The sequence below is a fragment of the Primulina eburnea genome, chromosome 4, assembly GCF_022965805.1.
Source record: "Primulina eburnea isolate SZY01 chromosome 4, ASM2296580v1, whole genome shotgun sequence".
In the NCBI taxonomy this organism is placed as follows: domain Eukaryota; kingdom Viridiplantae; phylum Streptophyta; class Magnoliopsida; order Lamiales; family Gesneriaceae; genus Primulina; species Primulina eburnea.
The window spans coordinates 24372609-24386302 of record NC_133104.1 but is presented as its reverse complement, the minus strand read 5'-3'; the positions used below and the strand labels follow the sequence as shown (position 1 = coordinate 24386302).

The 13694-nt window shown below is 36.2% G+C and overlaps 1 protein-coding gene across 1 annotated transcript; it reads right to left on the bottom strand.

The window, feature by feature from the left end:
• Window positions 1-6128: 6128 nt before the first annotated feature.
• LOC140830914 (probably inactive leucine-rich repeat receptor-like protein kinase At5g48380) lies at window positions 6129-9419 on the bottom strand. The gene is made up of 3 exons (XM_073194493.1): window positions 9184-9419; window positions 7566-8487; window positions 6129-7330 (listed from the first exon to the last, which is right to left on the bottom strand). Exons 2-3 carry the CDS (start codon window positions 8421-8423, stop codon window positions 6326-6328), a joined length of 1863 nt encoding a protein of 620 aa, XP_073050594.1. The 5' UTR covers window positions 8424-8487; window positions 9184-9419; the 3' UTR covers window positions 6129-6325.
• Window positions 9420-13694: the final 4275 nt, after the last annotated feature.

Genomic DNA, 13694 nt, shown 5'->3' with positions numbered 1-13694 from the left:
AATTGTGATCTTCATAAACATTGTTATGGACTTAATTAAATTAATTCAATTGTTGAATTAATTAAATACTAGTGGACCTAATAGAGTCGATATAATTAAATTAATTCAAGTGTTGAATTAATTAAATAACGTTGGGTCTTGTATAGCTCAAATGGAAATAATTATTCAACTAGTGGGTTTGAATAAATTTAAGTAAGATTTTATTTATCTCAAATGTGTTTGAGATATTAAAAATTAGTCCATGGGCTTTGTACATGTTATAAACCCAAATAACATGCTATGGAGGTGAAAGGTTAGAAGTCAACATTTTGAGTTAAAGGCAAGCATGCCTTTGAAATACACTTTAACTTTTTCCCTTTGAAATACACTTTAACTTTTTCAAACACCAAGAAAAATTTTCCTATTATCCTCCAAGCAACCCCTTGGCCGAAACTTCTTCATTATTCGTAAAATTTTGTTTATTCACTTTTGATGATTTGAAAGCAAACTTCTCAATGAAAATGTCATGCATTTCTTAGTACAAGTGCAAGGTGGTTCTAGTTTGTTGATGGTGGGCTTGATATTGAGCAAAGAGTGCTCAAAAGAATCTTGTAGATTGTCTACAATTGAAGAGCTAAGTTGTTTGACAACTTAGTTGGAGCCATCAACAATCCTTATGATTAATAGGTAAAATTCTAAAGCACAATATGTATGATTTTGTGTTTTTAGTATTTGCTACACACTAGTAAAGGGTGCTTGCTTTTTGCTCTTGTAAATTTTCTAGAGTGGATCTCATGTGAGACCGTTTCACGGATCCTAATATGTAAGACGTGTCAACTCTACTGATATTCACAATAAAAAGTAATACTCTTAGCTGAAAAAGTAATACTTTTTCATGGATGACCCAAATAAGATATCCGTCTCACAAATACGACTCGTGAGACAGCTTCACACAAGTTTTTTCTAATTTTCTAAAAAAAACTTTTGTTGCGCATTCCGTACACCCATAACCGATCCCTTTCAAAAATTTCATTTATTTTTTTTTTTTCCATTTTCACTTTTGTTTAATGGGTTCTTTTCAATATATTACATTAGCAATAAAGTGAAAAATTGTTGTATAGCAAATATTAAATATTAAATAAAATTTAAAGCACCTATTGATACGATCCTTCGAACCACGAAAAACAAACGCTCTCAAAAACGGAGTCACACCCTCGATTAGATGAAACAAAGAAACGGTTGTGTTGTCCCGATCTTTTTGAACAAGTAAGTGTATAATATTCACCTCTAAATCACGAAGGATTTAGCAACAAATATTAACGAAGATAAACAATCGAAATTCAAGCGAACCTTCAAAGAACTCGTCTTTGACAATTCGAGTGAAGAACAATCGACAAACGCCACAAAGTATTAAACTTTGATAAGTTTGATTTTAGAAACACACAAAGGTGTATACAAAGCCAAGTTTTGAAATTAAGAGAAAAACTCTATCAATATGATTAAACTCAAAAATGAATAATTCATAATGTCTTTACCATCAATAAAATTCGTGCATATATTGATACAAAATCAAAAGATATCAAAAGATAATTTTCTAAACAAAATCTGAACCAAATCTGCACCAAAATTTTCGCGGGTATCTTCGGACACAGACCCCGTTTATGGGTCCGGAATGGGGTCCGTGTAGGCACTGTAATTTCCGCCAAATATATCAAAGGGCACGGACCCCGTGTACAGGTCCGTGGAAGGGTCCGTGTAGACTCGGTAATTCTATTCTTTAAGGAGGACTGACACGGACCAGGTCCGGGTGGGGTCCGTGTAGACTCGGTCGTTTTTTTAATGGTATTCGTTTGGCCTTCAAGCTCACCCCCATGCATCCCATGCATCACGACTCCTTCAAGGCTTGGAACCTTGCTTGCGAGCTCTTCTCGATCGCTCATGAGTCCATGCAATGCATCCTTGAATCTTCTTTCAATCATTAGCACGTCATGCCCGGCCAGATTCATATCATACTCCTCTTTTTCAAAAAGATTTGTCCTCAAATCTTGACTACCTATGCAAAAACGAAGCAAGTTAGTAATAAAAAGAATTAAATTATCAACATTCTTACCTTTAATATCATGTTTGTAGGCGCTATAGTTTGCTCGCTCCTTCCGCACTTGAAATCCCAACATTCCCGTTGTGTTTCCTATAAACTCATCAATTTTACCAAACGTCAAATAACAAATGACACCAAATAATAACAACGAGATATCATTAAGTATCACAAAAATCAGATTTCTCCCCTTCTTAGACCTAGTCAACACCAAAATAATATTCATGCATGAGTACGACCATAGTCTACTAGGAATAAGATATAATTGATGCAACATATAAGAATCTAGCTTAGATGCCCTTTCCCTATATCCAATGCACCCTTGACTACACCACTTAACATATCTCTTCATATGCAACCAACACATATAATCATGAATTTTATCAATGATGAAATCACAACAATACGCCTCATTAGCGATTAATTCATAAAATGAACATAACATGAACAATTTAATCTCCTTAAAAATATATTCATCATGAACATAGAAATTCTTATATTCATTCATGCTTTTTTCACTACTATCACCAAACAAATAAAATCATGCCAATATAACATGTCCAATGTTCCATTCATGCAATCCTTTAACACGACACCTGGATTTAAGTCTAATGCATACAAACCATTGTCAACACGACGTCCCACCAATTTATAAAATCGTGACAAATCAAAATTCTCAATAGGTACATGCAATATCTCACTACTTTGGTAACCATAAGAATTTGAGACAAGAATAAAACTTAAATTAGGCCTCACACCTACCACATTTGCAGCATGTTCCCCAAACTCTGGAAAACAACGAAACAAAGAATTGAGATAGCAAAGAAAGCCATACCTCATAGTCGTTGCGGTGACAACTATGCTTACCTCACGGTGATTGTGCTCAACATCACATGGGTCGCCCCATTGCATTCTCACACCATCAACACTTGCTCGTCCCCTCATCATGACGTCACCATAATCCTGCAAATAAGAAGTAACAATGCTCGGGATTGAACCGGCTATATCATCATAATGAGAATAAACCAACTTGTACATAGGTACATGAAATGGTTTATTCGAGAACAAATAACTTTCTACCTCATTCTTTTAGGCCATCAATTTATTTTTCTTTTTCTTTTCTTTGGCCTCTTTTTCTCTTTCATCTTTTCTCTCCTTTTTTCTTTTCTATAGCCATCTCACTCTTTTGTTCACTCTTTCTTTCGGCCATTTTTAATTCTTTTTCACTCAATTCATGAAGTGTCAGTTGAACCTCAGGGACTCCTTTTGGATCAATTGAACAAGAGAAGCACAAGGTTCCTCTAAGCATGTAGCCAACATAAGTTTTTCATGCCTACTCCTCTCTTTCATAGTAGACAAATTAGATACTTCTTCACCGCTCAATGATTCAGCTTCCACTATACATTGTTTAAAACCATTTAACTCATCAACTAGTGGAATACTATTATCAATAATTTTCATAACCTCAACCTCATATTCAGGCTCAATTCAAACTTCAACCACAATTTGAGGCTCAAGCTCGACGGACGACCCTACTACTGTCATCTCCTCACGCGGACATTGCGAATATCATGCCCAACTTCTAAACATCAACAACATATAATATCACAAGTATGTGGGCTAGAAGTTTTAGATGTACCTCGATGTTCATGCCTTGTAGCTTCATGCCTCGACTCAACCATTGAGCTTCCCATGATTTTGTCGTTTCCGTTGGGCCGCCAGGTGGATGCCAACAAATTATCATACAAGCCATGTTCATCTCTCCTACCACCTTTCCCATCATTGTGATTTGGAAAAAATTCTTCCTCATCACCCTTTTCATCTCATCACTTCGCCTATCATCATAACGATCTAAATACAACGCTCTACTTCCTTCAATTCCACTACCTCGTCTATTCTCATCAACATGTCTATCATACATCTCCTCTTCTTCACACTTCTTATACTTTTCTCGTAGAGATTTAAACTCCTTCTCCCATTTTCTATTCAACCCTCCTAACATTGTTTGAAATTGACGTTCGTCAATCATTATACCTGCAAGAAAATGTTAGTATAAAACAATAAAGAATAAAGTTCCTCACCACAAATCCTCACTGGTCACTCCAATGAATATTCACTCGACTCTCTCTTTTTTTTTTTGTCCTCACTACATAACCTAGCACGTCACTCCAAGAAATAAACAGTCTCCCTCAAGTATTTCACTAGATTTTAAGAATTCTCTCGTAGGGTATGCTTTCAGGCTTTGTAGCTTGTGTGCATCAAACTCACAAGTTCAAACTTCACTACACTTGCAAACTGACTTACACGGACTGCGTAAAACAAGAAATTTGAAATAATAATTTTTATTTTTTTTATTGTGAGAGTCACTTGAATATGACTCACAATAGAGATAAGAACAATATTCAATGCTAAAATAATAGACAATATTTTATTATTATTATTATTATTTTATTGTGAGAAGCACTTGAATATGGCTCCCACAAGAGACTAGAACAAAATACCAAAACCAATCTATGGCAAAATTTCGGAATTTTTGTACTTTTTCTTTTCTCTTGCACAAGGATTGTTTGTGCACTCGAAAAAAGAAAAAAAAATCTGACAATTTCGAGAATCACAAGATTCACGAAGATGAAGAACGAAAGATCAAACAGATCTGATAACAAATAAAAGATAAACACAGATCTGAAAATGAAAAGGATAAACTTACTTGAATAAAAGGGAACCTAAAGCTCTGATACCAAATGATGCGATCCTTCGAACCACGAAAAGCAAACACGCTCAAAAACGGAGTCACACCCTCGATTCGATGAAACAAAGAAACAGTTGTGTTGTCCCGATCTTTTTAAACAAGTAAGTGTATAATATTCACCTCTAAATCACGAATGATTTAGCAACAAATATTAACGAAGATAAACAATCGAAATTCAAGCGAACCTTCAAAGAACTCGTATTTGACAATCCGAGTGAAGAACAATCGACAAATGCCACAAAGTATTAAACTTTGATAAGTTTGATTTCAGAAACACAAAAAAGTGTATACAAAGCCAAGCTTTGAAATTGAGAGAAAAACTCTATCAATATGATTAAACTCAAAAATGAATAATTCATAATGTCTTTACCATCAATAAAATTCGTGCATATATTAATACAAAATCAAAAGATATCAAAAGATAATTTTCTAAACAAATTCTGAACCAAATCTGCACCAAAATCTTTGCGGGTATCTTTAGACACGGACCCCGTGTATGGGTCCGGAATGGGGTCCGTGTAGGCACTATAATTTCCGCCAAATATATCAAAGGGTACGGACCCCGTGTACAGGTCCGTGTAGACTCGGTAATTCTCTTCTTTGAGGAAGACTGACACGAACCCCGTGTACAGGTCCGGGGTGGGGTCCGTGTATACTCGGTCGTTTTTTTAATGGTATTCGTTTGGCCTTCAAGCTCACCCCCATGCATCTCGATCGCTCATGAGTCCATGCAATGCATCCTTGAATCTTCTTTCAATCATTAGCACGTCATGTCCGGCCAGATTCATATCACCTATGGAATATCATATTGTGTTAAATACGATGGAAAAATATCCTTTGACAGATGAATATTTCGTGTATATACGGTCATGTTCGTTTTTGAATTTTTGTGTATCTATATAATTTCGCACCATTTTAATTTTTTTTTTTTTTTTTTTTTTTTTGAATCTCAGTATTTGTGCATAAATATCCAGTAACCAATGAATGTCATTGGATTTAAAAATTTTATTTTAGTTTTCTTTAGATATTTGTCCACCAAAAAAAATTATATAATATTGGTAACGTAGAAATAACCGACGTCGTTCAAAACCTTTCCCTATTGAGATCACGTCGTTCAAAAAATAAAATCAACCACGAGATATTTCTTAACTACAATCTTAAAATACCCATGCCCAAAAAAATATTACAAGAATAATCATTCATGAAACCACACTTCTAGCCGAGAAATTTGACTAATGCACATTTATTCATGTATAAATCAAAATACACCAAACATTATGTATCTCAAAGCTAGCAGCCTAATCATAGCGCAAATCAAGAAATCTCTTCATCTCACAATAACTCAAAGTAGTTCGTTCTTCATACTTACCAATGTTACTAATATTTATAAAAATAGCATACAAAAATTATTTAAAACCAACAACAATATCAAGATATAATTACATAAGCACCACAAAGTCACTAACCATTATACATCCATTCAGTTTCTTTTCATGGTTCTATCATGCATCTCGAGCAACTATGAGCTCCATGAGATGTTCCGTATCCCCAACGTCAGATAGTGCCAAAACATCGTCTTCCGTTGTGATGTTGTAATTGTGTCCAATAGCTCTCAAAAACTGGTAAACTTCGAACATCGTAGGCCTCTCTTTCAGACCAGGAAGCACACAATTACAGGCGACCTTCAGAAATTGGAGAAGCTCGTTATCATAACCTTTCCCTTTCAAGGCTGTGTCAATCGAATCTTGAAGCTCATAGGTAGTTGAGAGTTGTGAAATCCACTCGACTAGATTCCCCTTGAAACTTTCGGGGGCCTTTTTGACAAAATTTGGTTTCTCCCCGGTTACCAACTCCAGAAGAACAACCCCAAAACTATAGACATCACCTTTTGCGGTGGCCGTTAAAGTTCTAGTATATTCAGGAGCGACATACCCCAACTCCCCGAAATCACCATTCACGAAAGTGCTGACATGAGTGTCAATGGGATTCATGAGCCTAGCAAGTCCAAAATCTGAGATTTTGGGCTCATAATCCACGTCCAGCAGTATGCATTTTGAACTGATATTTCGGTGAATTATACGTGGATTACAAGTGTGGTGGAGCCATGCGAATCCTTTTGCTGTCCCAATCGCGATTTTGAGCCTGGAAGGCCAGTCCATAACTTTTCCACCATCATTTACCTCATGCAGCTTACCATGAAGGTTACCATTCGGCATGTTCTTATAGACCAGGAGTCTTTCCTTCTTAGTCATGCAAAACCCGAGAAGTGGAACCAAGTTGCGGTGTTTCACGCTTCCTAGAGTAGCCATTTCAGACATAAATTCTTTTTCTGAGTGTTGAGTATCCTGCAATCTCTTCACCATAAGAGATGTTCCATCCTCAAGTACTGCTTTGTACATCGTTCCAGTTCTTCCCGACACGATAATATTTTCTTTGCTGAAGTCATTAGTCGCCTTCATGAGATCTCTTAAGTTCATTTTAGACACTGTTTTGTCAAACATTTTAAGCTGAAAAAATATACAATTCTCAGTTATCCTTCATACGGAAACAGGTACAGAAAAATTTCAAACACAAATAAGATGATGGAAGAAAAAAATTTAAAGAAAGATAGGACACGATGTTAAATTTTTAAGAGGAACTTACGAAATGTGAGCCAAGAATCTAACATAAGCCACATCAAAGTAATTTAGCCTCGATTCAGATTAAAAACGAAAATTCTATGAAAGTAAGCATTTATCTTGCCTTGGTGCGTTTGGTACCCTTGATACTCCTTGCCCATTTGTTGCCCAGAGGATCTTCATCCTTCTTTGTTCTCGTCATCTTACGCAAATAGAAAAACATGCTGATTCCTACACCTAAGGCAGAAATAACCACACCACCAACAGCTGCCACAACAATCATCGGAGCACGGGTTTTCTTTGAAACATCCGAACACGGGGGCAAAGGACCACCACACAGTCCCAAATTACCTGAATAGTCCTCAGTAGTTGCATTGAAAAATCTGGGAACTGGACCAGTCAATTTGTTGTTTGCCACAGAAAATGACTTGATTCGGTTAAGTAGGCTGATCTGAAGAGGGATTTGACCACTCAATTGGTTGTTGTCAAGTTTAATAGAATTCAAGTACTGGCATTTGGCAAGATCCTCGGGGATCTCTCCCGATAACTGATTGGATGATAGGTCAAGTGTCGTCACATAGGTAATTAAATTTGAGATATTATTTGGAATGTTGCCGTATATGTTGTTGTTTGAAATATCTAAGCCAGTCAATGATGAGCAATTAACAATTCCTTGAGGAAACTCTCCCTTAAGTCCCATGTCCACTAGCTTGATATTAAGGACCTTATTCTCATTTTCGTGCCAGCATTCAATGCCACTAAACCTACAGATATATCCCTCAGTGCTATTGTTGAAATTCCATGAATATCTTAAGTTGTTGAGTGGGTCTTCCAAAGAATCTTTTATGGATTTGAGACAGTCCACGTCACTTTGAGCGGCACAGCAGATTGATTCAGTCAGGATCAGCCAAATACAGGTGATAACGAGAGTAGGACGAGCTTGAAAACAGAATAACATGAATTCTGATGAAGGGGCCATCATGAAGAACCAAAACTGAAATCAAACTCAAGGTTTTTGGTGCATCACAAATCACATACTTCACTTCCTGAAACAAACACAAACGAATAAAAGATCAGACAACATCTAAAACCTTTCAGGTGAATCTAACATATGCTATTCCAGATCATGGCTAACAGTTTCCGACCCCAAATCACTCCACAACCAATCCATGGCAGATGAGATCATCCCCATTGAATCCAAAGGTGAATACTCAACCGTTGAATAATTCAAAGGCAATCAAAAAGAACAAACATAACTAATTCCGGATGTTAAACATTTATCAGCATAAAAATGTATTCCCTTTAACAAAATCAAACACCAGAATCATAACAGAAAAGACAAGTTTACACAATGAAGTATACAAATTACTGAAAAAATTTCTATATCTTCATCAGTATTATGAGTTTTAAGAGTTTGATTACAGGAAATGAAGCAGTCAAATATCATTAACACGGTTAATATCTCAAATAAAGACTTAACTAAACTCAACACTTCCTCTATCCCCAAAGAACACAAAAACCCTAATCAGAGGAAAAAAAGATACAAGAAAACAGATAACAAGAAGCTGGAGAATCAAAACCAACGGCTCCAACAACGATACGACATCACAAAAGCAAAGATGACCAAATACATCACAAAAGCATACTCGGACTTCACCCATTTATGCCTCTTAATCAGAATAAATTCACATGACCCAAATAATCACGCAAACATAGAGGGAAACATATGCAGAAAAACCCACCTGAGATACCACTACCACAAAAATTCTCCGTAATCACCAAAAAGAACCCTTAAATCAGAAGCCCAGAACTTCGAATCATCTCCAAGAAATAAAAAAAGAAGTAAAAAGGACTAAAAAAATCAAGTCTTGGGGATAAACTTCAAAGTCAGCCCCAAAAATAAGATCATGTAGAATAAAAATAACCAAAATCCACAAGCTAAACGAAGTCTATACGTAATAAGAAATTACTTGAAAGATAAATGACGCAGAAATGTGAAAGCTTGGATCTTTATGTAATGGTGGAACGGAGACCTGAGAGTGGACCGGGATTATGGATTATGACAGGGGTTAATGGACATTTCAAGTGGGGCTTACACTCCTCACTTGAAGAGAATCCTGAAGCCGGTGTCAAAATTTTATCAAAACAAAATTAATAATGAGGTAGTGTTTGCATTAAAATAAAAATTGGGCCAAATATGATAAACCCACGAAATATTGAATTAAATGGTATAAATGTATTTTTGCCCAAATAATACATACGGGTCGCAAATTTTGCACACAATCACGTTCCACTCTGAACACGATAAGTGTTACACGTTCAGAGAAAGTGGGGAGTGGAGAGAGTAACTGCAAGAGAAATAGATAAACAAAAGCAAGGAATCAACTATGACAACACAACTCAACATCAAACTCAAAAAATGTTCCAACAGAAAATCTACGAATTTTAGGAAGCATTTCAAGTATTTTTATCTTTATATTCCAGATTTTAGCATTTCTAAGTTATTTCATTCCGATTTCAAAAAATATTTATGATATTTTTCATGTTTTGTAAATTTCTTATGATTTGTAAATACAACGCGAATCCACAACGGTTTTAGAAAACTGTTGTCGTTAGTCCAAAAAAAACACGCCAGTCAACAACGGTTTTAGAAAACCTTTGTCGTTTGTCCAAAAAACATACTAATAGACAACAGTTTATAAAACCGTTGTCTTTGACCCCCCCAAAAAAAACACGCTAAAAGACAACAGTTTCACTAAAACCGTTAATAAAAAGTAAAAGACAACGGTTTTTCAAAAAACCGTTGTTTTTTCAGTGTGGTTGAATGCATATTTTGTTGTAGTGTTATATGAGCATATCCCAATTGCTCGATTCTTACTTATCAACTTCTTGATAATAAGAACGTCAGAACTCAAGTTTGATAATACTCAATCAATCATATTAAACGCCTAGCAGAATCGCTTACATGATTCCTTAGGTATCAAATGATAGTGCTTGTAAGAACCATTCCATTATGGTTAGCGTACAGTACGGTCTCTTCATCTCATATATCCCGACCGATTCGACTATATTGGTATATCGAAAGCTGTCAAAGAATTGATACTATGTGTCAAGTCGTAGTTGCATCGATGATGTAATATAAGAAACTCCTTTCTTAATTACCACCAATACTCTTATCAGAGATTTCAAACTACAAATACATGAGATCACATAGGATATCCATACCCGAAGATAAGCGGTGAATCCCCGAGTACAATGCGTGAACTCATATATGTTTTTACAAAACAACCAACCTTGCCACCTGATGACCCCATATGAGTCGGTAAACAAGTCAAAGTGCAATGCTAGCATACAGAGTCACAATGTTGTCCCGGGTCATAAGGACTAATGGTGTACAACCATAAACTAAGACGTTTCCATTCGATAAGTGAGAACCACTTGGAAAGTCTTTTATGGAGACTTGTTCAGTGCACTCTACAATGAGCACCTATCTGCATGCTCGAACATCACAATGTCCCCTACCAATAATACACGGTACTCACATCGCAGATACTAGTCTCAAACTCGAGCGTCATTTATCCTTCTTAGCGGCGGCTGAATCGACTAGGAACTGTTTAGAATATACAGTATTCCAAATATGAGTTTCATTATACAGATCATATGAGCATCTCATATTCTTTCTACTATTTGTATATTTAACGTCTTTATCTTTACAACAAGCATGTGTATACAAATAAAGATGTGACAAAACAATAATTTCAAATATTATTAAAATAAATATTTTTTATTCATAGAGTTTCAATGTAAACTTTCGGCCAACAGTTGGCTCGACGGGCACCTATTCTAACAAACGCAATGTTCTCCATACCCCATGGTTTTTTTTCTTTTTGTATGACTCTTCTCTTAACAATTCCTCATATTCAACAACTTTTGTAGCCAACTTCGAAGAAATCCCTGAACTGCATGCCTTGGAATTTCTTCCTCAATTCAAAATCCAGACCTTTTTTGTCATTTTCACGAACTTAGTCTCATGTAAGAACACATTGCACCTATTCTTCATCTTTTTTAACACACCGATAAACGGCTCCGCAAATTTCTTTTTAGTGATCCAGGATAAATATGAAATGAAAGGGGATCGTTTAAGGTGCTTGCTTGCGCAACAGAATTTTCAAAATTATTTTCATACAAGAAATCGAGCAACCTAAACACTATAGTGTGTAGCAAATACAATAAAGCACAAAATGACATTCATAGAGTGTTTTAGAAAATATACATATCAATCTTAAAAGATTGATGATGGCTCCAACATAGTTGTCAAACAACTAAGCTCTCCAATGGTAAGACAAATCTTCAAACTTCCAATGAGCACTCCTTGCTCAAAAATTAAGCCCAACACCAACAAGGAACATCCCCTCTAATTTTGCACTAGAAAAATTAGAGGATTTTTCTTTGAGAAGATAGTGCAATCTTCAACAATTGAAGAAGCAAAATGAAAGAGAATGATTCTTGAAAATTTCGGCCATCTAGTGTGTAGAGAGAAGGAGAAGTGTTCTTTCTTGGTGTATGAAAAAGTTAAAGTGAGCATGTGCATGCCATGCCTTGGATATTGAAAAAATAGCATCCAACTATTCACCTCCCTAGCATGCTTTCTACTTGGGCTTGTAACAATTACAAGGCTCATGGACTTTTATTTAAATGTCTCAAACATATTTGATATCATTTAAACTTTACTTGATTTTACTCAAGCCCACTAGTTGAATAATTATTTCCTATTGAGCTCTACAAGACCCAATATTATTTAATTAATTCAACACTTGAATTAATTTAATTATTTGGACTCTACTAGGTCCACTAGTGTTTAATTAATTCAAAACTTGAATTAACTTAATTTAGTCCATAACAATGTTTATGAAAATCACAATTTTCAAATACATTATTTATTTGGCAAACTTTTAATTTAGGAACAATTCCATAAATTAAAAATTACATTCTCCTTATAGGAGTCATACTTATATTTTTCTTTGCGCTTATAAACTCTTTTATAAGTCGTTCAACACATTGAACTATTTTTACTTCTCAACGGGATCTAGAAAGTTAGCACTTGTGTGGCCTTCCATGGTTCATCGATATAACTAGTTGTGGGTTCATATCTCCATGTGATTCGGGACTAAACATGTCCTTATATTAGCATACCTCAATTGCTTCATTCTTACTTATCAACTCCTTGATAATAAGAATGTTAGATCTCAAGTCAGATTGTAGTGACCCGTTCCAGAATCACCTACTAGTTGAGAACTAAGCATGCAATTAACCTAATTAACAATAATCAGAGATAACGGCGGAAAAGTCAACAAAAATAATGGTTATACAACCCAATCGAAATCTAGAATAACTCAAAATAAAATACCCAATACAACCATATCGAAGCAAAACAATACCGATAAACTAAACCAACCAGCTACTCAACGTCCTCCTCCTGCTCCTCCTGAGCTGTCCAACCTGAGGCCTGCCCCGTGGGAATGGGGTGTCCAAGAATAAACAAAACCGAGGACGTGAGCGATAAGAACGCCCAGTACAAAAGTATGAGTATACAGACCTATATGAAATGCACATGCTATGATCATGATACCGGGGTAGTCAAGAAACAGGAGTCACAAAAGGATCTCAACAATGCTCAGTCTAGAGGCGCCAAGTGGATAGTGCCGCGCGGTACACCTCTGGGTCACTGCATCCACTACAAGACAGACGTGGACCTAAAATGTCCCGGACCACCGAAGCCCTCCCGACCCGTCGGCCACTGTGTACTCTCGGTGTCCATGCGTCCACAAGACAGGGCTGAGCGGCCCCAAGATATAGCTTATCTCGAAAGAGATACAGCTCAACAGTAAAGGCTATCTCGAAGAAGATACGGCTCAACATGAAATGCAACGTGCAGTAATAAACGTGACATAATAGCATGCATCATATGACATATATCAATGCACCACATAATCATGCAACACATATAAGAATGTATACTCAACCAGGATATCTCGGATAGTACTTTCGTACCTATATCACAGCAATCCTAATCCACTGGAACAACCAGACAACAGGTCTAATCCAAGCCTATTCATCAAGTGAAAACCATCACTAAACTTATCTACCAGACCTAACTAGATAATCCTGAGATAAATACTGATAAAATTCCAAACCTTCGTCCGTCGCTAGCCCGCTGATGCCGCTAGCTCCCAACTAGAGCACAGCTCTGCTA